This window comes from Setaria viridis, chromosome 8, assembly GCF_005286985.2.
Source record: "Setaria viridis chromosome 8, Setaria_viridis_v4.0, whole genome shotgun sequence".
Lineage (NCBI taxonomy): Eukaryota > Viridiplantae > Streptophyta > Magnoliopsida > Poales > Poaceae > Setaria > Setaria viridis.
Window position 1 is genome coordinate 35,149,483 of NC_048270.2, and position 27,770 is coordinate 35,177,252.

The following is a 27,770-nucleotide window of genomic DNA, read 5'->3' on the forward strand; positions in this document are numbered from 1 at the left end:
TCTCAATCACTTCGTTGATTGAAAGTAAATCACCAGTTCATTGATTAGTTTTCTAATCAATCAATCAATCAATTGTTTGCTCACCGCGTGGTGGTGTTTCCTTTTGGAGCTCCTCAATCACACACTTTTCAATTTCCCGTTTCCTTTTTGACACCACGCGTCCAATTAGACCTGACACCACGTGTCCAATTAGACCCGATCAACGCGTATTTCTTTTTTTATCATCGTTTTAGCTATAAATCCATTTGATGCCACCTGCTCCCCCGGGGGTTCTTTTCCAGCGAGAGATGGGAGGTTCGGCGAAGCGTGGAGGTGGCAGTAACCCTCGCCGGCGAGAAGGGCGACGGCAATGCGAGCCGGAAGCCACCGATGAGCATCTTCCGGCTCTTCCTGGCGTGCATGGTCTCCGGCAGCATCCAGTACGGCTGGGCGCTACAGCTCTCCCTCCTATCACCGTACTCGCAGGTGAGAATGAGATATCATCTGCTACTACTTGTCGTCGATCTCTTCGTGCTCCCCTGTGTGTGCTTTGTTTTCTTTTGTCTACTAGATTTGAGTAGGCATTGTTTTCATCTATCTTTGTTATGCGCTGCAGACTCTTGGATCTCCCACAGCTACGTCTCGCTGACATGGATCTGCGGGCCTATCGCTGGATTTGTGGTAAATGCATTTTCTTTTACGATTTTGATCTTATCGTTTATTCGGATAAATGCAAAAAAATTATCTTTCTTAATCCCCTCGAAATTATCTTGCTGTCTCTCCAATCCCGGGATCAATGGGTTCATCGATTCTGCTGGCAGGTGCAACCCATCGTCGGCTACTACAGCTACCGTCTACCGATGCACGGCGAAGATTGGCCGGCGGCGGCCCTTCATCCTTGCCGGATGCATCATCATCTGCCTCTCTGTACATCACGCCAGTCTTTTCCAAGGCGATTCCTTGTTGGCTTTCTACCGGTAGTAGCGATTTCCACGGATCTTTTTTAACTGACTTATGACGCTTGTGCTCTGGCCAGGTCATGATGATCAGCTTCTCGGCGGACATCGGACGCCACTTCGGCGACACCAAGGAGCACTGCAGCACGTTCAAAGGCTCCCCGCTGGTCCGCCGCCGCCGTCTACATCGTCGGCTTCTGGTTCCTCGACTTCGCCAACAACACCGTCCAGGTACGTCTGTTCACTCTTCCAAGCACGTATGCAAATCCTTCTGAATTTTACAGAGTTGAGCCTGAACCATTTTGCGAATCTTTGTCATTTCAGGGACCGGTTCGCGCGATGATGGCAGACCTTTCCGGTGGGCAATTCCTTCGATCGTGTTCTGATATTTGAACCTGATCACGCTAACATGAAGCATGAGCATGGATAATAACAAAAAATAGTGATGCTAATGTTGCAACTCACTGTGCCAGAAACGATTTGTGCTGGCATAGGAAAATTAGCATGTTGGCGGACGCGATTGGTACCCGCTAGTACAGAGAATCGTCGGACCGGTGGGGGAGCGCCCGCCAGCACAGCACTTTGCTGGTGGGTGATGCAAGCACCCACCAGCACAGGTCACCCTATTTGTGCTGGCGGGTGGTTATCTCACCCGCCAGCACAATCGACATAAGCCCACTGCCAGCATGGATGGGGTGACCTGTGCTGGCGGTTGGCTTATGTCGCCCGCCAGCACAAAGCATAGTATAAATACTCCTATTCATTTTCCTCCCCATACAACCTTCCATTGGTGCTTGTTCGAGAGGAGCTCGGGAAAAGCTCCAAAAATGCCAAATCTAAGGGGGAAGGTTTTGCTCTTGATTTCCTTGGAGGAGGTGGCTATATAAGGTGAGTTTATGCCATTCCAACCTTCCTTTTGAACTTCTATCCATCATATCTAGATTCATTAGTTTGTCATCTAGATCTAGAACTAGGAGAGAGAGAGGTGGGAAGAGAGAAAAAAACTAGAACTAAGTGTCCTTCATCTCCTTGTGACACTTAGTTCTAGAAAGGTCCTTAGCCTTTAAATTAAAGCACAAGTCATTAACAAAATGCATAACAAGGAGAAGGTAAACAAGCATACAAGCAATAACATAAAGGTAACCACACACATGAGTAGACATGGCAACAATCCAACATGCACAAAAGCCAAACGACATATCTATTACATGAAGATCCACAAAAGAACCAACAAACACCTCGCAAGCTCCCCCTATATCTACTCCCCCTTAGGCGGCGAGGCAGAAGCGGCAAATCCGGAGGGCTGAACAACGTAACCCGAGGCGTCGGCATCGGAGCTCGAGCCGGAATCGGTGGGAGAACTCTCGGGAAGAGCTGGATCAGTACGAGAGGAAGCGGGCACACCCTCGGGCAAAGGAGAGGAAACTGTCCTCTTAACCTCAGAAGCCATCTCTGTGTGAACCTGCTGAGTGATAGAGCGAAGAGTGGCATCCGGCTCGTCAAGCCCCTCGGACCGAGGTGTCACAAAGGACAGAAGAGGAGAACTAAACCTCGGCACTGGGAGAGAAGGCTGCGGTGTCTCCTCTAATAGAAGTGGAGCTGTAGAGAACGGAGCAGACACCTGAGTCGACATCGGACTCGTGAACCACCCACCAGCACAGTGGCTGTCTGTGCTAGCGGGCGAGCACCCGCCAGCACAAACCATCATTTGTGCTGGCTCAAAGTTTGTCACACCCGGTTTTTAAAACAAAATCAAGTATTAACTATATGTATGTCAGGATCAAGTTTCATAGATATAGTGACGTCATAAGTGAATAACAGCAACAGTATCACGTAAAAAGATACAAAAAGATTTACAAGACTATCAAAGAAACACAACTTAAACTCTGGAAACGGGGCTCCAAACTTCACAGGCACTCGACTGGGGGTTGCGTACGCCCAGAACTCAGCATCATCTTCACAACATCTTCATAGCATCTTCTTCTTCTGAGCAGTAGTAAGCAAGGGTGAGTACACTTATGGTTGGTACTCAGCAAGGCCATAGGAACTAACCAGAATTAATGATTTAAGTCCATCTTCAAGTTTAATTAATCATGTGAGGGTTCAAGCCTCTCTTAACCCTGAGCACGACTGATATATCAGTTTACACTTTGCAGAGGTTGTACACTTTACCTACAACTCGTGGTCCCCCATGTCGCCCGGGTTTGCAAAGCCCTTAAACACTTCCTTTGGTGAGTGGCTGGGGGGTCCACTACGAAGCCTTTATAAAGACATATAGACAACTAGTAGCCCGCTAGAGTTTCAGTAGCGGTGTGGGTCACAACCCATTGTAATGAGTCAGTACCTTAGAAGACTACCGTTCCGGATCATACCCCTGACACCTTCCCCCTCCTTGCCCTTTTGGTAAGGCCACTAGTCAACCACATGCCTAATTAGTTGGCTAAGATCAGAGCCATGTGATGTTGTGGTTGTACTGTTTTCTTGGGTGGTTCTCCATGTTCCAATTAACATTATCATAATATTATGAACAAAGCATAAGTAGAAGGATGGTTAGGGACACTTGACTTTCTCCAACGACAAGTTACTCTTATTGCTCTTCGGTTCTTGCTTTCTTAGAACTCTTAACCTCCAAAGCTTCCGAGTAACGATCCTTCTCATCGTGGCAAACATCGGTAACAAACAAACAAAGAGCAACTAAGAACAATACACCAAAATAAAAGGAAAGGCTTAAAACAACGTACTAAAGGACAAGGCTCAATCTAACAGATCACACAAACGCTTAAAACGAACTATCGAGAGATTTGATTCACGAAAGAAATAAAAAGACTATAAGCTAGGTTTATTTTATTTAGTAAAACATATGTAAAGGATATTTCGGAAAGAAAATACCCTAAGTTAGAATTAAGACAATTTATACTTTATTTGCAAAGACCGAGGTAGACACCTAGTCAAATTTTATTTATAAATATTTAAGTACAATTTATGCAAATTAAACATTTAATTTGGAAATAAAGCATAGATGAATATCTAAGCGCATAGCTTTATATTTCGAGTTCAACTAAGCATATTATATTAAAAACACATTGGTATTTATATTAGCTAAATTAACATTTATTTATGAAAGATCGAGATATAACCTATGTAGCTTTTATTTAGAAGGCAATTTGAATAGATATTAATCAAATTAAATTTGATTTAAGAAAAGCCGAGGTTTAACTCTAAATAGCTTTTAATTGTAAGAATTATTCAAATAAGTATTAATCAAATTAACTTTGGTTTATGAAAAATCAGTGTATATCCTAATTGGCTTTTATTTAGAAAGGATATGCATAAGCATTAATCAAAATGATTTTTATTATGAAAAACGGTGTACAACTCTTGGTAGCTTTTATTTAGAGAAGATGCATGTTTATCAGGCATTAATCCAATTAATATTAAATTTATTTTCAAAGACATGAAAATGTTGGGCTAACGTATACTTTATGCTGTTATGAACCTAACGCATCTTTAACAAATTAAAACGGAGCTAAAATGCGAAATCTACGAGCTAAATAGGGTTCTAGGGACTAAAACACGATTAACCGTAAACTACAAGGGTTAGCAAGAGAGTTTACCAAGACTCAGAGAACAAGACTCGCAAAAAGATGAAAAGTCGGGGTTAGATCTGCAAAAGGGTAAGTATTGGATTAGATTGGAAGAATCTGGAAAGTTTGAGGCCTTTTCTGTGAAAGGTGCAAGACACAAAGAAAGAGTTAGAGATTTACAGGATTCTTCAGCGGCTAGAACGAGAAAGGTGCAGCTTATCCTCTTCCTCTTGCTTGCCTGCGCAGGGGGCGGCGCAGTGACCGGTGCTCGCCGGCGCGGCGTGGAACTGGGGCGGCCGGCGCAAGCAGCGGGGAAAGAGAGAGGGGTGCGGGAGGGGCTCTCACCGGTGGCGGCGTTGGGCGGAAGCGGCCGGAGATGAGCCAACGGCAGGGAAACACGGCGGCGGCGATGCAGGGCGTTGGCGAGGCGGCGCAAAGGAGAAGCGGCAGCAGGAGGTCTGAGGAGGCGCGGATGCTCGGCTCAGGAGGTGAATCGCGGAGTAACGGCCGGCGGCCAGAGTGGTGGCGCCATTCATGGCGGCGGGTTAGTGGAGCGGCAGTTTCCTGCCGAAGGGAGAGAAACGAGGGGGCGGCGGCTTGCGCGTGGGAGGCGGAGGGTCGTGGGGAGCCGGAGGGGCGCCGAGAAGCCGGGGCGACGGGAAACCGAGCGGCGCCTGTGCGCGGAGCTCAAGCGGCGGCGCCGGCCGAAGCTTGAAGAAGCTTCCGACATACCGGGCCCACCTGGCAGCGAAAGGGAGAGAGAGAAAGGAGATGGCAGGTCGGGCCAGGGAGATGGGCCAGAAAAGAAGCCGGCCTGTTGAGGGGAAAGGGAGGGGAGTTCGGTCGGGAGATGGGCCAGCGGAATGGCCACATGGGCCAGGCGAAAAGAGGCCTAGTGGGCCGGTGAAAACGACGAAGAGGCCAGCGGCCTGATGGGCCAAACGGAGCGGGTCGGGTCCGTGGGCTCAGCCGGTTAAGAAAGAAAGATAGATTATTTTCAGAGATTATTTTACGTGGGAATATAAATCCAGAAAATTCTAGATAAATAATTTAAACCACAAAAAATATTCTGAGAATCCCAAAAATTCTAGGAAAAATCGCAGAGATATTTTAGGACACGAGGAATCCAAATAAAATATTTGGAGCTCGTGAAAAGGATCCAAGGACCATCCAAAAATTAGATTTAACTCTAGAAAAAGGGGAATAAATTCCAGAAAAAGCTGGAAAATTCTCAGAAGGATTTGACAATGTATAAATGCGTATTTGAAACTTTTTCACTTATGAAACACCAAGATGCATCGGCATGAATGCACAGATACAAAACAACATTATTTAATTTTGAAAGTCAAACAATTATTTTTCCTAAACTAAATTTCCTGTAAAGAAAATAAATGTTGGTAAAAATTTTAAATTATAGAAAATCATTGTTGAATTATTCCTTTTAATCACATCCTAAAATTTGAAAATTTCAGGGTGTGACAAAGTTGCTGGCGAGTGCTCTGCCCGCCAGCATAGTGTCCATTTACCTGCCAGCATAAATGTTTTCTGCCAGCTCAAGACCGCGGCGTGCTGCGACGCCTACGTAAATCTCAAGGGTGCCTTCTTGACTGTCGTAGTGAGCTCTGACTTCTGAATTCCACATATTTTGGTCTCGTAGCATGTTCATTATTGCTTGTTCTCAACGTGCTTGGATCTTTGACGTTCTAATTTTGTCTCCTTTTTTTTGGATCAGATCCTCATTATCATCAGCATGTCGATTACCTTGGCCCTCACCGGCGAGAGCAGCTTGCCATTGAGCAGCTTGCCAAGGATGACATCGACTTCTCCTCTGGTGGCGTGTGCTCGGCGTTCGCCGATCTCTTCAAGAGCCTCAAGAACCTGCCCCCTGCCATGTTCAAGGTGCTCGCCGTCACGGCCGTCACCTGGGTACGTACGCACATCCTTTCATCCACCTGCACATCGTATCTTTTCCTTCGCACGCTAAATCTTTGACCCTAACATGGCTCTCGACGGGTTGGCTCGCAGCTCTCGTGGTTCCCCTTCTTCCAGTACAACACCGACTAGATGGGTCGGGGAAATATAGTTGACGAGGGGTACCAGGAAGGTGCTATTTCTGTGAGGTTAGGTTTCTCCTACCTTTCTTACAATTTAATCATTATGCATGTTTATGACTTTGATTATTTTTTTTTGCAAATGGTGACTTTTAATTAATAGAGGCTCTGTGGTCTTCACTGTCAATTTTTTTGGTTCAGGTAGATGATTGTGTACTTTGCTAACTGTTAGAACAGTCAGCAACGTACTCCAACATGCATCATGCATCCCGACACTTATCTGGTACTTGAAACTATGTGAAACTTTGCTTCAGAAATACGGAGTAGTCTGCATTCCAATTTCTTTGTTTCGTACCGAGTCTGTTTGAACATCATGTGATTATTGGTAGTGAAGAAGGCCCCTTGTAGGTGTGGATATATGATGACAAAGAAAAACCATATGGTTTCAAGGGTTGTGACTAACCAATTAATTGTTTTGTTTCCTCACTGCTTGCTCGTGTTGTAGTTGAGACTCACCAGTTCGTTGCTGTTTCCTGCTGATGTAGTTTATGTTCATAATATCTGATCATTTGATCGGGTTGGAAGGACGGCTCATACTATCGGTAAAAAGGAACAACATATTCTTCCTATTCATAGGAAATTCTACAGGGGTAGAATTTGACCCATCATAGGGTGATGATGCATCCTACACAACCAAATCACTGTACAGGTTCTGACCTTCAGAGGGGTGGTTAGCAAGGAGGCTAAGAAGAGGGGTGGAAAGGTAACCAAATCACTATACATGTTTGTTGCAGATGTTAAGGACACCTCTAAATTTTCGTGCAATTTTGTGCAGGTATGTCCTCCATTGGTTCTAAGAATTTAAACAACTCATTTTCATGTATCTTCCTATTGTGGAAATGATGTATATCAGTGTATGGGATAGGTGAACTACTCTACAGTACCAAGCCTGCCACACAAAAGAAGACAACAGATGTTTGCGACCGCTTGTGTTGTTTTTTATAGTCCACCGGATATTACAATAGTAACTACAAACATTATATCATGAATTAGTTGATTGTGGCAATGTGGTTTATTAATTGGATGCACCAGATTAGTGTGGATTCTAGAATAAATTCTTTGTCCTTTAGATTTGTACTATCCTATTTCGGTTCTAATATTTCATTTGAGAAATAGAGATTGAATGGAAGTATATACATACATTCGCGAACATTGTGTATTCTTATTCGATGAATGCTTTTCTACTGTTAAAAAAATACATTGTGATAATGTGGATATTTCCATACAAATACTTCACTCCTGGGAATTCTCGAAATATAAGACAATTTTCGAAAACTATGTGATGCAGGTAGAGGTTTGATGGTTCAATAAAAGAATGTATTTATGGAATCACTCTTCATGATTTGGTGTTTCAACAAAAAAACTTACTATGTAATTGGGAAGATGCAATACAGTTTCCTTAAGATTTGGTACATGTTATTTTATTGAAAGAAATAAAATGAGAAGGATATGTTTACCATATATTGCTCCTATGATTAGGTGAATTTCTAGAATTGGTGAAAAATTCGGTACAATATTCTTGTTATTTTAGAGATCTTTCCTTATAATTCGGAACATTTTAATTTTTGGAAATAAATAAAATGAATGGGACCAAATAAATTGGTAGTTCTGAGTTTTTAAAGGAGCTTTGACTGATTGGGTCTATATTATTAGGAACTAGAAATGTTGGAAGAGATTCATAAGAATTCTTTTCTTTAGAATTCTTTCTTGCTAATAGATCCATGTGATCCAAAAATGTTAGTAGTTTGTTTGGGACATCTTTGATATAATATCTTTCATGAATATGAGCATACATGGACCAAACATAATATTTGTTCAACGGTGACAACAAAGTGAGGTGATGTACTAGCTATATGCTTGATCAAGTTTTATTATTATTATTTTTAAACCCATGCATGTGGCACGAGTATCTCCACTAGTATAATTAAAGGAAGGTAAATAAGGTACTATTTAGAGAGCGGTAGCTTTTCCAAAAGTTACTTCTAGGGAAGTTCCCTTGATGACCTAGGAAGCACTTCAGGAGAAGCAAAGGCGGCCTGTTTGGCAACCTTACTTTTGGCCGAAGCTTTTGGTCGCACCAACAAGGAAAAGCGAAAGGGAGGTCAGAATGACGAGGAAGTGAGGGAGCGGAAGGTTCTTCCATTGGGATGAGGAGGGAACGCACATCATCCCTTGGTCTAGGCTGAGTCAATGGGTCTCGCTCAAGGACTTCATGTGAAACTTCTGTCGGTGGCGGTGCTAGTGGGCCTTCTATGCACTTTCTCTTGCCTAATCCTTGGGCAACGGGAATGTCTTTCACAATTGGGATCTTATCATCATCTATGGTGAGGGTCCTTCTTTTGGCATGAGCAATAAGGTAGGCCTTCTTTAGTTCTTGAGAGTGACGATCTTCTACTTGTTTAAGGGCTTCAATAGCGTTTGCTTTGTGTCTTTCAGCAGCAGATGGTTTCAACATCTTCCGCCCTGCGGATTTGCTGCCTTAACTTGGTGGCTTGCTTATCATAATGCTCATCTAGGGTAAGTAGGTATGTGAACATGAATACAATTGTAGGGTCATCCTCGTGTTATCCATATCCTTCCAAGTTTCTCATCCGGGACAACCATATTGGGCGGTTCCTTCTTACGGGTGGAAAGAGCTTAAGTGGGGTCAGAGCAACCTGCCTCTCATAGATCTGGCATAGGTACTTCAAAGCTTTGCGGACAGCAACTTGGTAGGTGTTCGGTCGCCTAAATCCCATGGCGATCACTTGCCATGGCTCAATGTCGGGGTAGAGTGTGCTTGTCCCAACATAAACTATCACCACGCACCTTGGCTTGTCATACTCCTCGTATTCTCTACTTGAATACTCTAGGTGACCATAAATTCCAAGTCTATCCATGCAAGCATCCAAAAGCTTGGGGAAACTTTCCTCATCCAAGCAATGGCTAGTAGTCCAACCTTCTTCGACCATCTAAGAGAGAGGAAAGTGAGGTAAATCGTTTTGCAATATATAAGGGAGGTTAAGAAGTTTTGTAAAATAATTTTTCTAGTAAAATACATGGTCAAAATCCTAAGGATCGCGTCCTACAGCCAACTACAACTCTGATACCACCTGAAGTGCCCCCATTTGCATAGGGACTAAATGTGATACAAATACCAGTCTCAGAAAGGCTGGTACACACATTTATTCAACATATAGTTCAATAACTGTACAACTCTCTAGAAAGTGGTTGGGTAACATAGATCCAAAAGCGTTATAACACAAAAAGGTTGTAGATGCAACCTATGGACATCCAAGTCCATAAGCAGCATGCAACACTGCACGACAACGGAAGCATCCTTAACAGCCCAATGCCACAAGAAAGTTGGGTGCGGAGGCGACCTTCTACTCGAAAGCTTCACCAGTGACGTAGTCCGGGTCTTCCTCTGTATCAACAACGCAAGGGTGAGTACAGACGTACTCAGCAAATCCAACCCCACCCTACGGAAAGGGGTATAAGAATATATGTATGCATAAGGATAATTCAAGGAATATGCCAATATTTATTTTGCAGAAAGCAATCTTTTGCACACATGCAAGGTTTAATTTTATCAAACGGTTTTTGCAAAACACATACTTTTCATAGTTATAGTAGTTAGGAAAGAGTGGGTGATCCTACACAAAGGATCCAAGTTTTAAGTGCTACTAAACACCCCGGCCACGGTAGCATGCAGCATACTTGCCGGATATTTTCAAAATCCAATACGTACACATACGCACACTTCTCATACCATGCTAGTTGTTGTGGCTCCACCGTAACTCGTCCGAAACAGCGGACATGGCTATCGAATAGGTTTTAACTCTGCGAATGTGTACACTTTACCCACAAGTAGGGTACCACAACACGAACACCTTAGTGCCGGTTCAGATCCATCAAAGCCATTACCCACCATAGCATAGTCCCACCTAGTCGTCCACGAGAGCTAACCAAGGGGTTCCTGATCTTCCTATGAGGTCTTCAACCGGGCCACTATTCTAGTTTTTTTCTTACGCCTACTCCTTGGCTTCCCATTGCGCACTTGCCTACGGATGACTACCATACTAGCTAGTGGGATTTATGCCAAGCCTTTGCCACACACAAAGGTCGAGTGGTTGTACTGTAAATTGGGTTAGGTGAGATAGTACATCAACTCGGTCCTTAATCAAGAGAAAGCGGATATCTCCCATACTCAGCCACATAGGCTCGAGCCAATACTCCAAGGTGTCCCACACAAGGAACCCTAATTCGCCTCATCTGTGAAATAATCACCAACACCAAGTTGTTTTATTACTTTTCCAAAAGTCCAAACCCATACTCACACCAACACACTCAAAATATTTTATCTTTTGTAAAACCATTGTGTTTGTAAACAAGTAGTAATAATGTTGAGTAACCAGGTCCTAAGCGTAATAATTTCAAGGCAATCGGCTAAACAGAGCGTATCATGTCTAGTGATAAATCCTAGGTTTGTCAAGGTGCAATCAAGATATATGAAATCAAGGAGTGGCTATCCAATCGGGTTTTAACTAGATCAAGTAGTAAAATAATCTAAGCACATATATATAACTGGATGCAATATATAAAAAGGCTTCTACGGGTTGTGTTTGAAAACTGGGATAAATATGATCAAAAGAGAGTAGGTTGGACTTGCCGTCTTCAAAGCCTTCCGGAAGCTCCTTCGTACTCCGGCTCGTGGTACTAGCCTCCAAACTTGTCCCCCTCCTCGATCACTCCATTAGCTACGCGACGATGACGCAAATGACAAACACAAAAACAAACACAAATACAAAATAAAATGAGCTCAAACGGAGAGGAGAATAGCTGGAATACATAGAATATTATTTTAGAGGAATTTAGGAAAAAGAATCAAGGGGGTCGGGATATGGCTGTGTAAAGATTGGGTACTAACTAAATACCGAAAATGAATTAACATAACGGATGGGTGTTTCATGGGCTTAATTCGGTAGGGGTTGATGCGGCTTAGAGAAGGTAGAGGTGGGTGTGTAGGTTCTCACCGTTGAACTAATCGGGCTACGGTTGCTTGTTGTCGGAGATCAACGAGGATGGACTTGCTCTTGTGCAAAAATAGAGGAGGAAATTTGGAGAGGAAGGAGATGAGTGGCTCAATGAGCTTGGGGTGGTGGATGAGAGCTGCCCCTTGCTCCCTTTTATAGGCGGAGATGGTGCGATTGACTGCATGGATGTCGATGGAGCGAAGTGAGCGCGATGCCCCGAGCTCGAGAAAGGTGGAGCGAAACGGGTGTGGTGCACCAAGCTTGAGAAGGTGGAGGGAAATGCAGCTTAGGGGAGGATAAAGAGGTGCTTAAGGAGAAAATAAAGATTAAAAAGGAAGGTAACTGATTGGCTGCATAGTTGATGGGTTAAAGGAAGATTAGGCTTGACGAGGATTTTTTGATGCAACAAGATATGAGCTCAAGGATAGTTTTGCAATATTTTGAAATTAGATTTTGAAAATAGGTTTTGAGGCTTTTGAATTCGAGTGATTTTTTAGTTTGAATTTTCGGGTTGTTACACTGATCGCCATCGTAGGGAGGCTGGGACGGGTGGGGTGAGGGGGTGGGGGAGGGTGAGGACGATGCGAGGACGGGATGGAGAGAGGTGGAGATGGGAAGAAGCGTGCAAAGAAAAAAAGCTCGGGAAGCGACCCCTGATGGGTTTCTCTGCTTGTAGTACAAACCATAACTTTTGAGGCTTTTTCTGCTTGGAGAGCTAGCCTGTTTGGAGGAGCTTGTGGCTTCTGGAGCTTCCTGGAGAAGCAAAAGCCGGTACAAGCTCCTCCGGGCCTAAGAGGTGAGGATCATTTCCCGGCAGCAACTTTAAGAAAAAAGAACTTTATGTACAATTTTTTTATCGGATCATGTGCAATTGTGCATACTCCTTTAAACTAGTTTATAGGCTGTTGAGGTGATACTATTGGAGACGGTGATAGTCGTCGTTTCATTTTGACTCATACATGCATTTACAACAACCTATACACAAGTTGACTGTTATTTACAAAAGATAAAAATTTATTCCAACAAGTTGACTGCTATTTACAAAAGATAAACATTCATTCAAACAATATCCCAATCAGGAGTAGATCTAGATCCTGGTGATCTGCCCAATCCCGAATGGAAGTGTACCCGCACTGCGGTACAGTTCGGCCAGGCAAAGAAAAATACCTTGGGCATGAGCTAAACTGCTAAAGAGAGTTGGTCAGACTATAGCAAGCACAGTCATCGATCATCGTCGTAGCCCAATAGGCCAATACGTAGCGGCAGAGAGCTCGGCCCGAAGTCACCAACACGCTTGAGAGCATGCGCATGCTTAAAGCAAGCGTGGCCACTTGCCACCGATATCATAGCCCAATTGACTTTTTTGCTCTTTATTTTTTCAGTAGTTGTGTAATTTCAATGTTCTATGCAAGAACACGTTCAAGTCAAATACTTCTCCTATTTGCAATTTTGTTTGAAATGTTGGTATTCTAGTCAACTCAGCGTTAAGGAGGTAGGAATAGCAAACATGGGTCTGACATAAACTTGAAATAGAACCCCCGCATATGTAACCACTTGGTGGCGGGAGCATATGGCCACGTAGGCAGTTACGAAAATTCAAAGGATTTTTTTAGAAAATGAATGAATCTCTAATTTCAGACATCCTCTCCCGAGGATGCATCAAACTGCAATAGGCACATGGTTCAAAGGAACATGCTGCAAGACAAAAAAATTCACTAATCTTACTATTACTAATTGGAGGTTTCTTTTGAAGCCTCCATATAAAGCTACTTAGGAATTCTAGGTGGACATTCTAAAAAAAGAGAAAAATCCTAGAAATTATCTCAAAAAAGTAAAACATCTAGCCATCAATTCGCTAGGCTCAATCATTATAACCATTGGATCTATTACATTTTCTAAAAAAATTACCCACCTAGCTATTATGAAAATAGTCTAAAGTAACCTCATAAATCTATATCTAAATTCCCCACATTTGCCATTATATAAAATAAATTAAAGTAACCCCTAATCTTCATATAAATTACCATCTATGCCATTATAAAAAATAATTTAAAATAACTCCTTAAATTTGCATCTAAATTGTCCACCACCAATATTATAAAAAATAATTGTATCTAAATCACCCACACATGCTATTTTAAAAAAAATTAACCAAATCACCTTCATTAAAAGTATAACTAGAGGTACATCAATATATTATTTTAAATTGTCTATTCTTACACTATTTTTCTTTGACCGAAGTCAGCAGGGGAAGCACCCACCTATTTTTTATATTTTTTTATTCCAGACCCGTGTAATTCGCTCCCACAAGGAATTAAGCCCGGGCCCGTCGGGTGCTAGTTAGGTGTTCTAACCACTAGGCTAGATGCCCTTTTGCCTATTCTTACACTATTGATATAGAAAATAATAATTAAGGTACATACACATCATATGTGTCACCGTTTATAAATATATAAATGAAGTGATGAGAATATAGATGAAGTGATAAAAATAACTTAAAATGTTATTCTAGATTCGCTACATATATTATTATTAAAAATAACTTAAAGTAAACACCTAAATTTAATCTAATTATCTGAATGTTCATCGTACAGAAACATCCAAAAGTAAACAAGTATAAGATTCTAAATTACATATTTCTTTTTTTTTGTTGTTAATATAGGAAGAGTGTCACCATATTTTTACGTACTAAGTTCAGATTTATATGCATGATGTGTTTCACCGTGTTGACCATTTATACATGTATGGAAGGAAATGATGAAAACTACTAACTTTTAGTGTTAAACGCAATGTATGGAGGTGCGTTGTAAGGTGAAAAATGTATTAGTATTGATGAAAAATTGTATAGAGTAATTACCAATTAAAATAAAAAACTAAAATATTAAATAAATAAAGGCATCATAGATAAATAATTTTGATTATTAGCTAGGGAATCTATATTTTTAAATAACTATAATTTTAATTATTAGCCCGTGAGGAAGCATGGGTTGATGAACTAGTATAAAACAATAAACAAAAAAATAAGAAAATAAAAATGCCTAATTACTAGCTTGAATAGTGTTTTTTCCCTGGCTGGTTTCATATATTATCGGTTCCAAATGAACGAACTTCGTCTTAACTCGTGTAAAAGCGGAACAAGAGCATATGTCAAATCCAATATAGGTGAAGAGAAACTCATCAGCTGGTTCAAGTTAAGACCACCAAATTAGACATTGCCACATTTACAGGCCATATTGCAAGTTTGATTTCTATTAATTTTCACTTGTAGCGAAAATTACATAACCACCTCCTGAAGAAAAGGACAAGGACATACCCATAGCCATACTGAAAGTTCGATTTCATTATTTTCGTGCACCAAACTCCAAATCATAAATATCTATCTTTTCCTAGAGAAACAACAGAGAACAGTATTTTTTATGTCTTATATTTCGTAACTTGCTTACTTGCATAACCATGTCCTGCATACAACATAGACATGATCGTTGACAAAATGTTTGGATTGAATCAGGTAGAACTCTCCACGGGTTGCATAGAAATGCACATAGACGTGCCTGATTCATCTCAACTCGCAGGGTCAGGTTGGCTGTCCGCCAGCAAGCACTAAAATTTCTGGTAAATCAATAGTTGAAACTGCACTCAAATGAAGAGCATTTCCCATGCATTGATATAGGAACCTGTCCATCATTATTCATCTAATAAAATTTGGAAAGAGAGGAAATTAATGTCAGAAGAATGGGGAAAGGGAGGGACGAGGCAAGAAAGAACTAATGGAGGCAGCGCACCTTTGTCTTCATATCCGACTATATCGATTGTGGGATGATTAGGATGAACTGTAGTCGCATGCCTAAGCGCGGCCTTCACTTCCTTCACCTCCTTATCACTGGTGCCTCCGCAACGGAAAAAAACTGTAACATCCTGGAGCGACGGCAGGTTCTGAAAGCCAAAGTCGTAACCACCTTCGCTGCTGCCAGAGATTTCTCTCATGTCCCGCGCATGGAGCGTGAATCGGAGACTTGTGAGCCTCGGCATAGCTCCTTGATGAAACACCACCGGTCCTCTGAATCCCCACAACACGCACCCTACAAGGCATGGGAAGAAAATAGCCCCAATGATGAATCTCCTTATGATTCCGAGATTCTCATGGTCCACCTTCAGATTTAGATAGCAAAGAGCTGGCAACCTTCCGAGGATTTCGAGATCCTCCTCCTTTAGTTCTATCACGGCAATGGATATGAAGGACAGGTCCACAAGAAGCGAGGAATTCACCCAAGCTGGCAGAGTAGAAAACCAGCAGCCCCACAGGCTCAATCTTCGAAGCTTTTGAGAGAGGACCAAGCCATCCAACTTGCATTCACCAGAGGTGACAATGATATTTAGATTCTGGATTTTTTGCAGTTTGCATAGGCACTCCACCAGAGATTTCTCCAAGCTGTCCATACACTCGATGTGGCAGGAAATATCTAACACCCTCAGTTCAGTTAGACAATAAATTATTTCTATGTCTGTGGAGTCGTATATGCCTATCTGCGATAGCTCCTCAAGAGATGTTAGGCTTGCAATCCCATTTGGCACTCTCGTATCCATGTCAATGCGTAGGCACATCAAATGTCTTAGTCTAACAACAGTCGATGGCAGGTTAGCAATTTCATTGCATGTTACACTCAATGTCTGTAGAAATTGCAGGTTTCCTACTTCTTCAGGGAGCTGAGTAATACGTGTATTACTTAGTCCCAGGTATCTCAAGTGAAATAAATTCCCAATATACTTAAGGCTGCAACCTTGTGAAAGATCACAATCATTTAAATCCAGTACACATAATTCTCTTAAGCTCCCAAGGGGTGGCATTCGATCAACAACAGATGGGAATACAATGACTGACCTTACTTGCTGCATGATGCTTCTAGTAGCCTGAGTTGTAATCTGATATTCCTTGCCATTTTGAAGTGATAATCTCCGAACCCTTTGTGATGGATGTGTGTGATGATAATCATTCAATATGGTAACAAAGTTTTCTTCACTTGCTAAGGAACAGATATTTTCAAGCATTATATCATACACACGGCAATGGTCTATCATGCCATGGTACTTATTCACTATGGGTATAATCATACTTCTGTTTATGAGCTCATTGAAGTAACTCTCTCCAAGTTCAAATAAGCCATCTCCTTGTTTTTCACATGGGATAAAACCTTCAGCTATCCACATCCATATCAAACGATTTTTGTCAATTTGGAAACCTTCTGGAAACATGCTTAAATATAATAAGCAAGTTCTTAGATGGGATGGCAGATAGTTATAGCTAAATTTAAAAATACCTGCCATATTGTTCAAACTCATGTCCCTGTTGAATTCAGTACTAATAGAGTTGTACACTTCATACCAATCCATTTTATCTCTTTCTTTACTATCCAACAGACTCGCAATTGTAATAATAGCTAACGGTAGACCAGCACACTTCTGTAGTATTTGATCAGATACTTCAGCTAGGTCCCAATAAGGACATGTTTCTTTGTCTTCGTTGTAATCACTTCCGAATATTCTACTGTACAATAATATTTTAGAGTCGCGAGGGGAGAGGGGTTCCATCTCGTAAGTATAACCAACATGTTTTGCAATACTGGAAATACGGGTAGTTATGATAATTCTGTATCCGCAGTTATTGTGTGGCAAAGCATCTGCAATCATTTCCCAGACTAAGATGTCCCATAAGTCATCAATAACAACGAGGTACCTAAACATTGGGTAATAACACATTAGCAATTAAACTAGTTAGGATGGAAAGATCTGATTATGCTCATGCCATGCAGGTTTGATTAAGCTAACTGGAGGATCAATAAAGATTTGCTCTCCTGTGGCCTGTCCCAGAATATAGCGTTTTAGACTTTTCCAAACAGATTATGGAGAGGATTAAAGATCTAAACTGCCCTGTCCCACTACATGCACCAAACGTATTTTTACACAACCAAGTTAAATCTGCTTGGTAGCATACGGATGCGGATAGATGGGAAAAGTATTTTTTGATAGTTCATGGCTCAAAATGCCCATGGTGAATTATAAATAGCTATATATTTTGGGATAAATTTTGAACGTTAACACTAACAATATTTTGAGATTGAGCGAATATTAACCAAACTAAGATAAGTAGGCTAGATTAGCAAGTCCATAGACGTGGAAGTCTCCATTTCACAATATAAGTGCACTCAGTAAAGCAGTAGCGCCTGTACTGTTGTATTTCTTACCCTACATTAATGCTGTGAAAAGGAATAAATGGTTGAATCATGCCATTTGATCAGTACTACATGCCTTATAATTTCTCATTATCCTTTTCTCGCACTGATATTGTGAATTTTTTTTTTTTTGGGGGGGGGGGTTAAAATGAAGGGAAAAGAGATTCATATGAAAAAATGATGACCAGTATTCAATGATGCTTTCGTACCTTTTATCCTGAAGGAATTCTCTGGTTTTATTGATGAACCACCTCTCATCTAATGTTTCTCCTTTGAAGTTCTTAACAGGATTGTTGTGTATACTATAGAATAATCTGTTCATGTCCGGTTTCTGAGACACAGAAACAAAAGCACAGCAATCGAATTGTTCTCTAAGCTTTTGATAGACAGCATTAGCAAGAGTCGTCTTTCCCAGGCCCGCAGGTCCAACTATGGCCACTATATTGCCTCGCTGCATTGATGTTTCATTCCCTTGTACCATTATCTTGATTATCTCATCTCTTGCAGCGTCAATGCCAACTAGATCAGTCGCCATTTTGTGCTGAGAAAATAGACGAGGATCAACTGGGACAGCCTTATAAAGACCGATGCCTATCCCGTACCGGCGGTGCCGCGTGGTCAGCTCCATGACACGGCTCCTGATGACTGTAACTCTTGTAGCAAATTTATGGTGAACGATGGGTTGCATCAACCAATCGATGCTGCCATCGATAGCCTTCTTGAGGCCATGATGTTTGGCTGGCTCGTCTCGCTTGCATCTAACCATGAACCTGTCAATGCAGCTCTCTAAGTCGTAGGACAGATCTCTCACATTCCTAGACCAAACCTTGGCCTGATTGTCAAGCTGGTCAGGCGGAATCCTCGAGATGTCCTTGAGGGCACCAACAAAGCTCTCGAGCTCAGCTTGGAGGACCATGATCTCTCCCTTCACCCCCTTCCGCAGATTGTAATCTTCGGCGAGCAGATCACCAAGCTTGGGGATAAGTCTCGGGAGCACCCCAGTCACGAGCTCCATGGATCTGCCCTGCACGAGCGTAAGTAGTGAGATTGTTTTGTGCCTGTGGGCTGTGGGCGTAAGAGTGCGACAGCTAGGACTCACAGGTTTGCCGGATCGCGCCGCCAGCCGCTCGTCGCCGGACCGAGGTTGCTTGATTCAAGCTTGCTCGGCCGCAACACAGCTCACCACTCGCAGCCGCCTTGGAAGAGCACGAAGCAGAGGTCGATGGGATGGGGAAGGTGAAAGCAATAATTGATGAGAGAGCATTGGATTCCTGATTCCCTGCCGCTAAACTATTCCCCACGCGCTAATGCGCTCCGTCCGCTCGAGGATCGAGGTCAAGGTCAACTTGGTGCGCATTCCTGTAATCCTCTCCAAATGATCGGGCCTGTTTGGATACACCCTCGTAAACTTTAGGACACTCATAAAGTTTAGGAGCTAGAAAATGGTAGTCCTAAAATTTATGAGTGGGCTGTTTGGATGGAATCATAATCTTTAGGATGTTAGAGGGGAAATGACTTTTGTACCCCACCCCTGCTCCGTTTCTAGTGCCGTGGAGAGAGAAGGGGAGGGGCAAGAGGGGTAAATGATACGTTGGGGACCACTTTTAGGAGAAAAATGACCCATTATGATGGTTTGATCCTCCTAATGAAAAGAGCACTCATAAACATTATGAATGCACTTTTATGACATATGTTTGGATGCACATGTCCTAAAAGTGAACTAAAAGTGAAGTCCTAAAGATTACGAGTGTGTATCCAAACAGGCCCGAAATATTCCTCTCCGTTAGCGATTGGGGCACCCGCAATGGCCGGCCGACCGCGCTGCTGACGGCGTCCTCCGCCCGCCTCCCCGCAGCTCGATAAAAGCAAAAGGTTCAATATTTTTAATCACATCTCTCTCATCAAAAGCTCTCTGTGGCCGCCACAGCTCCTGGCCGGCGAGGCCTCGACGCCGGCCAGCCGCAGCCACCCGCGGCGAGCTCCCCACGCCCGGGCTCGGGCGGCCGCACCACCCGCGCGCTCGCCGGCGGCGGTGAGCTAGGCCGCCCGCGCCCGACGGCCTCGCCACCCGCGCGCTTGCCGGCGGCGAGCTCCCTTGCCCGCGCCCGCCGGCACGCACGCCGTCGGCCGATCCGTACACGAGCTCGCCGGCAGCCGAGGCCCGCCCCTCCGGCCGCGCCCGTCTCCACCGTGCCGGCGGCCAACGCCAGCCCCTGCGACAGTTCAAGAGGGTGCGTGAGAGAAGCAGGACGAGACGCACATGGTGGGGCCCGCTCGCATGTGGAAAGACGCGTAGCGGCTCTGGCCAGCTTAAGCGACGTTTTCTCTCCGGCTTTCTCTAACGGCCCCATTGCTGGTGCCAATCACACGCCAATCCTGCTTGTAGTTACTGACCAGTGTTCACCGTCTGTAAATGCTCTGACAGTGTTCACCAGTGTTCACAAGGTGAGCAACAGCAAGAGTTGCTTTTCTACAGTGACAGGTAAATACCCTAGTCTACTGAGAGGAGTTAGGGGGTGTTTGGATACGAGGTACTAAACTTTAGGAGAGTCACATTGGATATTCGGACGCTAATTAGAAGGATTAAACATTAGCTAATTATAAAACTAGCAGAAGCCCTATACTAATTCGCGAGACGAATCTATTAAGTCTAATTAATCCATCATTAGCAAATGGTTATTGTAGCACCGTATTGTCAAATCATGGATTAATTAGGCTTAATAGATTCATCCCGCGAATTAGACTCCATCTGTGCAATTAGTTTTATCATTAGACTATATTTAATACTCCTAATTAGTATCCAAACATCCGATGTGACAGGTATTAAAACTCAATGTAGTGCGAAAATTGTGGCGGAAGTGTTTGGTATCAACCCAATTAATGTTTCATTTAGGAGAAAGTTTAGTTGGGATAAGTTAATTGAGTAGTATAAACTTGTCACGAGAATAGCAAATATTAACCTAAATGAGGGTGCGGATATATTTAGGTGGAATCTACATAACAATGGAGTTTTCATGGTGAACTCCATATATATAGGCACCTAGTCAATAACGGAGTTAAAGTTACGCAAGAAATTTAACATACGAAGATTCCTCTCAAAATAAAAATATTTATGTGGTATTTGAAAGGGGGAGTGATACTTACAAAAGACAAAGACAATCTAGCTAGGAGAAATGTGGCTCACAAGGAACGATACTGTGTTTAATAATGGTACATAAAAACTTGTTTGCAGGAGCTATTCAGGTGACATATTGGCTTCTATTCTCGGTACTGTTGGAGCGCACTGACGATCGAAAAGGAGCTGCTCGTCAAGGCTCGCCGGTCTTTAGAGTTTAGAGCTATGAATTTTTTTCATTCTATGGAGAGTTTTTCACTCTGCTTATTAGTTAATAATGTCAAATATAGATCGCGGTCTGATGCCTCTCTCCTGAGGGTTTTGAAGTTGGAACTTTTCCCATTATTTAAAAAGAGGCAAACACTCGAGTGATGAGAGATCCAAGCGAGACCAAGACGCTGATTGCAGGTCCACTATACAAGATATAATTCCGCCACCCCTGCGCCACAGCGCAAAGGTGCTAATAAATACCCGTATAGTACATAATAGTCGTCATGCATGTAAATCTAGTCCACAAAGTCAATCATGGTAAAAGCTGAGCAGGAATGCAGGATTATGGCCTCTGTCCCACTTAAACCTCTGCACAAGTTCATAGCTAATCCTGTGTAAATTATTGCTGTGAGGGCTTCCTTGATGTCAACTGCTTTTTAAAGTGCTCAAGAAAATGCATCAGTGCAAGATAAATATATGTACGCTTAAGATGTTCAGAATTGTAGCATCGTATAGTTGTATTATGCAAATCTCTGTAGTTGTGCTAATTGTTGTATGCCACATTGATTAGTAAACCACCCACTGTTTACTTTTGAACCATACATCCCTTTTCGGTACAAGCAAGCACGATCTTTTTATACTTATCTATTTTGAGATATCAGTCCAAGTCATTTGTTAAGAAAAAGAGAAGAGTTTTCTTAGCAAAAACATCATTTGCTCTTTTTTTCTGGAATAACAATGTTAGACTCTACTAGGCAAATGTTTTGGCAACTTCAAATTCACTTAGAAAGGTGCAACATAAAAGGCACTCCTTATCAGTTATCGCAATTGATGATCCAATTGGAATAGCCTGTAGTTTCAATCTGGATCAAGTATTTCTTACTAGCAATACTCCTTTTATTGTTTATGTAGGCATACAAAGCCGCTAAGAGAGGTAACTGCCACATGAAGGAGCAATCTTTTTTTGTCAAGTTCAATGGAATATTTGCTGATCTACGCCTTCATTCGAAAATGTGGATATGGCACATTCTAACTAACTTCTGTTTCTTTCGGTGTATATATGGTAGAAGTTGTTTAATCGACACTAGATCTTTGGAAAACAGACTTCTGATGTGCTTTAGTGCACAAAGTGTAGACCATATGTTCTTGATGTACCTCCTCCACCTCCAGTTCACATGTTAAAATGCCAGACGCTACACTAGATCTTTGGAAAACAGACTTCTAACAAACAGTCATGAAGTAAAGCTATGGTCATGATTATGTATTACACCAATCAAAAATGGTGTGCAACGATCAAAAATAATAGTGGGAATGGAACATACGCTCTGCAATAGCGCCAACAAAATCACGGGTCCTACGAGCACGCCAAAGGCGCGCCAGGTTTCTAGTTAACTATATTTTGCAAGGGTTATCACCAGCTGCCAGTTGCACACACACTTCGCGGCGCAGAAAACTCCCTCCCTCTTACTACTAATACTCCTAAACAATACACTCTTCGGCAAAGGGAGAGGTCGTAGTCTGTGGGATGGCCTGCGGCACCTACAGCTACCAGCTGATGACAGAAAACAGCACTTTTGTTTTAATAAAAATAGACGGTCTTTGTACGAAGCGTGGACATGTTGATGCGGGCCAATCTGCGGCAGGCATGGCAGTCCAGAGATGGTAGACGGTTGCAATATGGTTGCAGTACATTCTCATTTTTCCTCTCAATGTGGATCCAGGAAAAACGATGTCAATATTGCCTTTGCATTTTTCAATTAATTCCTAATTCTAACGCACAGAAATTGGCGCTTAAAAATGAAATAAATTACGAGAAGGAAGAACTTGGTCAAGTAAGAGAGTAAAATATGTTCCGAGGTGCCATCAAGGTTCTTAAAACTCTTAAAATGCAACTTCAGAACACAGAACTAGTCCTGGAGTATCATTCAAATCCCAAATATTAAAATGTTTACGGCTCACAATGAATACAGACTCCGCAACAATATCCATGCTTACGGCTCACAAGAGATTACATACTGCCGTCCATGCTTACGGCTCACAAGATGATTACGGTCACAAGCTGCAACATTAACCCAAAAATACATTGTTTTTATCTTCCATCCCTTAATCTAAAAAAATTCATCAAAATGAACAGCCAAGGCCCTGAGTACAGAGATCAGGGGCGCAGGAGACAACTCAGTCCCTTTTCAATGAGTAAAGTAAACAGTATTATGAGTACAGAGGGGGAAGTTACTCAGGGATTACAATCATATCCACTGATAATGTCATCCTACACTCTCGCAACGAAATGCCATATTGGTTGATGCACAGCAGAAACGATCAAAGCTCTCAGTCTCAGACGCATGCTCTGAGTCTGAGGGTGTCTGGTAAAGCTCATGGCCGAGCAGTTTAACCTCTGCATGCGTGGCGAAACAGAGGGACTTTGTCATCTGCTCTGCTCCAGCTTCACCTTCCGGCGTAAAGTCTTATATTAGTCGTCATCTGAAGAGTAGCTGCTATCTGTATATCAGACCGAAATATACCAAAGGAAGATTAGAAGAATTGAGGCAAAGGGGCTAGAAGAAAGGCGTGGTGAAAGATCACCCGGAGATCCCACCATCTCAAACAGAGGAATAAACGCAAATACAGTTTAGAAGAAAGGGGGAAGGAGACAAGTAAGGAATAACAATCAGGAGCTGGCGCACCTGTAATATTGATATCATGACGGGGATGATTGGGATGCATTTCAGCTTCATGCGTCAGCGCAGCCTTGGCTTGCTCTGCCTCCTCCTTGCCAGCACCATCACATCGCAGGCGAGCATGGACAAACTGTAGCGATGGCAGGTTTCCCAGGCCCAAGTCGAGACTACCGTCATTGCAGGCAATTCCTCTTGCCTCCCGCAGATAAAACCGAAAGAATATAAGCTCTCTGAGCCTTGGCATAGCTCCCTGCTGAAATACCACTGGCCACACAAATCGACAGAAGAAACAATTTACAAGGCACGGGAACGCACCAGCACCAACAACGAATCTCGCAAGGATACCAAGGTTCTTATTGTCCACCTCCAGAGATAGAAAGCGGAGAGCTGGAAACCTCCCGAGGATTTCGAGATCGGCCTGATGTAGCTCCCTCACGGCGATAAATAGGGAGGTGAGATCCAGAAGAAGCGATGGATTCACCCAGGCTGGAAGTATTGAAAACCAACAAATGTGTATTGTACTCAGTCTGCAGAGATTTCGAGGGGCGACCCAGACATTCAATCCGCCGATGCTACGTTGATCAGGATTGCCCGTGATATATAGGACCTGAATCTTTTGTAGCTTACATAGGCACTCCGACAGCTTGTCGTTCCACTCGTCCAAATCAATGGACAGCTGCCTCAGTTCAGTTAGCTGGCCCAACTCTTCTATAATGTTTCTGTTGGAGTCATCAATGTGTAACCGTAACAGCTGTTCAAGGCATGTCAGGTTTCCAATTCCGTTTGGCACTGTTGTAGACACGTCAATCCAGAGGTACATCAACTTTCTTAGCAGGACAACACTCGAAGGCAACCTGGAAATTTTATTATTGCTTACATCCAATGTCTGTAGAAGCTGCAGGTTTCCTATTTCTTCCGGGAGCTGAGAAATACATGTGCCATATAGTCCCAAGTACCTCAAGTGATGCAGATTCCCAAGGTACTTCAGGCTACTATTAGCTTGGGAAAGATTGCAGCCCTTTAAATCCAGAACACGTAAAACTCGACAGCAGGCAAGAGGCAGCACTAGAGAAGTAGCAGCTGGAAAGACAACAATTGACCTTGCATGTTGCAAGCTCCATGTAGCTTGAGCCATCACAAGATTTTCCTGGCCATTCTGAAGGGACAACCTCCTAATCGTATTTGACAGATATGTGCCTCCCATATTACTTAGTACAGTAACAAAGTTTTCTTCGCTTGACAAGGAACGGATAAGATCAAGCACCATATCATGTACACGACATCCTGATATCATATCATGAAGACTATCATAAATTGGTTGGATCATGCTTCTGTTTATAAGCTCATTGAAGTAACTCTCTCCAAGTTCAAATAGGCTCTTCCCTGCTTTTTCACATTGGATAAAACCTTCACCTATCCACATCCTTATCAAACGATCCTTGTCAATTTCATAATCTTCAGGAAACATGCTAAAGTATAACAAGCAAGCCCTTAAATAGCATGGTAGCTCATAATAGCTAAATGACAAAATCTTTCTCATATTCTTCACATCTAGATTGTTTTCTAGACCAGTACCAACAGAATTGTACACCTCGTACCACTCCATTTTATTTCTTGCTTTGCAAGCTAGCAAACTAGCCATCGTAACTATAGCTAATGGCACACCAGCACATTTCTTCAGTATTCTGTCAGATACTTCGGCCAACTCATCGTCAGGACATTTTACTATGTCTTCATTGTTGTCTTTGCTCCCATTGCCAAATATTCTTCCATACAGTAGTTTTCGGGAGCTCTCAAGACAAAGGGGTTTCATCGTGTAGGCACCACCAACTTGTTCGGCTACCTTTAAAACACGAGTGGTTGTGATAATTATGTATCCACCAACATCATCGGGCAAAACACATCTAATCGTATCCCAAATCGAGACACTCCATATGTCATCAATAACAATGCAGTACCTGCACATATAATACAAAAGTCTTATCATAATAAGCAAACTAATCTAGTTAGGGTACCTGCACTTACGTTTTGAGTTAGTGCCAATGTACCCTTTGTGCATGACGATTATACTATAGTAGTATTGTGAAATTGACGGAGTGTAAATGTTGTGCGATTTCTTCATACCTCTTCGTCTGAAGGAGTTTTCTGGTTTGATCGATGAGTTGCCTCTCATCCAATGTTTGATCATTGACGTTCTTTCCAAGTTCATAGAGCAACCTCTTGAAGAATTCCCTCATGTCAGGATTTTGAGACACAGGAACAAAAGCCCAGCAATCGAATTTTCCCTTGATCTTTTCATACACCACTTTAGCAAGAGTCGTCTTTCCCAGGCCACCAAATCCAACTATGGAAATTACCTTGCCATGCTGGCTGGACACACCATCCCCTTCCACCAGAATGTTAATCACCTCATCCCTTGCCTCATCAATGCCAACGAGCTCTGTTGCCTTCTTGTACTGAGCCAACAAACGAGGATCAACAGCAGCAGGCTTAACGACATCATCGATCTTGTACCTCTCACGCCGCTCGTGCACCTCGATGACACGGCTCTTGATCTCTCTGATTTCTGTAGCAATCTTACGACGAATCTTAGGCTGCCTGAACCATTTGAGGGTCCTATCAATGGCTTCCTTGAAGCTATGCTGTTCGACCGTCTTCCTCCCCTTGCACTGCACGATATATTTGTCAATGTTGTCCTCTATATCGTAGGACATCTCTCTCACTTTCCTAGCCCAGATCTTGTCCTGGTCGTCAATCTTGTCTGCTGGTGTCCTCGAGATCTTCTCGAGGGCACCTTGCATGCTCTCGAGCTCAGCTTGGAGGAAGATGATCCCTCCTTTCACCTCCTTTTGCAGATTGTACTCGCCAACTAGCAGCTCACCGAGCTTGTGCACGAGGCTCGGCAGTGCCCCCACCACGATCTCCATGGATTTGTCCCTGGGCAAGACCAATGAACAGCTTATTTCAGATGGAGAGAACCTCTTTGTGGATGACCGCTTGGGCTCCTTCGTATGGGGGTGCTCGCCCTGCCTTTTCGTAGGCTGTAGCTGTTGCCTACTGGGAATGGATGGGCATGAAGAAGATTGAAGAACAAGAGTGCGACAGCTAGGACTCACTGGTTTGCTGGATGGCGCCGCCAGCCGCTCGTCGCCGGACCGAGAGGTTGCTTGATTCAAGCTTGCTCGGCCGCCTTGGAAGAGCAAAGCAGAGGTCGATGGGATGCAGATGCAGGGGGAAGGTGAAGGCAATAATTGACGAGAAAGAGCATTGGATCCCTGTGATTCCCAGCACTGTGTCCTGGGCCCCACGCGCTAAACTATTCCCCACGCGCTGATGCGCTCCATCCGCTCGAGGATCGAGGTCAAGGTTGGTGCGCATTCCTGTAATCCTCTCAAATATTCCTCTCCGTTAGCGATTGGCCGGCCGACCGCACTGCTGATTGCAGGTCCACTGTACAAGATATAATTCCGCCACCGCTACGCCACAGCGCTGATGTCAGCAAGAAAAAAGAAAGCTGGATAGGAAGATATCACCGTAAGCAGCAAAGGTGCATAATCGTCGTCATGCATGTAAATCTAGTCCACAAAGTCAATCATGGTAAAAGCTGAGCAAGAATGCAGGATTATGGCCTCTGCCCCACTGCATTGTTTTGGGTACAATTTACTCAAACCTCTGCACAAGTTCATAGCTAATCCTATAATTCAAGTATTATAATAATTTTATCTAGCAATGCAAACATTACTAACTCTCATCGGGATCCAATGGTATGTACCAGAAATTTAACACAGCAGTTACAGTTTAACCGACAGGTTGCAGGAAGAAAGAATGTGATAGCATCATTTACATACGGAGGTTATGCAAGTTGTCACATTTGTAATAATCCACGATGATGGTA

At 43.0% G+C, this 27,770-nt stretch overlaps 2 protein-coding genes, 1 long non-coding RNA gene and 1 pseudogene across 6 annotated transcripts; 2 read left to right on the forward strand and 2 right to left on the reverse strand.

The window, feature by feature from the left end:
- The first annotated feature begins 252 nt into the window (after positions 1-252).
- LOC117834588 (sucrose transport protein SUT5-like) lies at positions 253-6,775 on the forward strand (annotated as a pseudogene).
- Positions 6,776-14,790: 8,015 nt separating this feature from the next.
- Positions 14,791-19,211, reverse strand: LOC117834129 (disease resistance protein RGA5). 2 transcript variants are annotated; one of them, XM_034713750.2, is made up of 4 exons: positions 18,972-19,211; positions 18,082-18,891; positions 15,428-17,376; positions 14,791-15,337 (listed from the first exon to the last, which is right to left on the reverse strand). In XM_034713750.2, exons 2-4 carry the CDS (start codon positions 18,885-18,887, stop codon positions 15,330-15,332), a joined length of 2,763 nt encoding a protein of 920 aa, XP_034569641.1. In that variant the 5' UTR covers positions 18,888-18,891; positions 18,972-19,211; the 3' UTR covers positions 14,791-15,329. The 2 variants fall into 2 exon arrangements, with proteins under 2 accessions (XP_034569641.1, XP_034569640.1); XM_034713749.2 differs by having other exon boundaries at positions 18,082-18,896.
- A 307-nt stretch (positions 19,212-19,518) lies between these two features.
- Positions 19,519-22,386, forward strand: LOC140223646 (uncharacterized). 2 transcript variants are annotated; one of them, XR_011899011.1, is made up of 3 exons: positions 19,557-20,354; positions 21,105-21,444; positions 22,110-22,386. It is a non-coding gene; the product is annotated as an uncharacterized lncRNA (long non-coding RNA). The 2 variants fall into 2 exon arrangements; XR_011899010.1 differs by lacking the exon at positions 22,110-22,386 and having other exon boundaries at positions 19,519-20,354; positions 21,105-21,679.
- Positions 22,387-23,094: 708 nt separating this feature from the next.
- Positions 23,095-27,283, reverse strand: LOC117833105 (disease resistance protein RGA5). Of its 2 annotated transcripts, XM_034712493.2 has the most exons (4): positions 26,992-27,282; positions 26,000-26,812; positions 23,882-25,833; positions 23,095-23,696 (listed from the first exon to the last, which is right to left on the reverse strand). In XM_034712493.2, exons 2-4 carry the CDS (start codon positions 26,800-26,802, stop codon positions 23,668-23,670), a joined length of 2,784 nt encoding a protein of 927 aa, XP_034568384.1. In that variant the 5' UTR covers positions 26,803-26,812; positions 26,992-27,282; the 3' UTR covers positions 23,095-23,667. The 2 variants fall into 2 exon arrangements, with proteins under 2 accessions (XP_034568384.1, XP_072151803.1); XM_072295702.1 differs by having other exon boundaries at positions 26,000-27,283.
- Between the last annotated feature and the right edge of the window lie 487 nt (positions 27,284-27,770).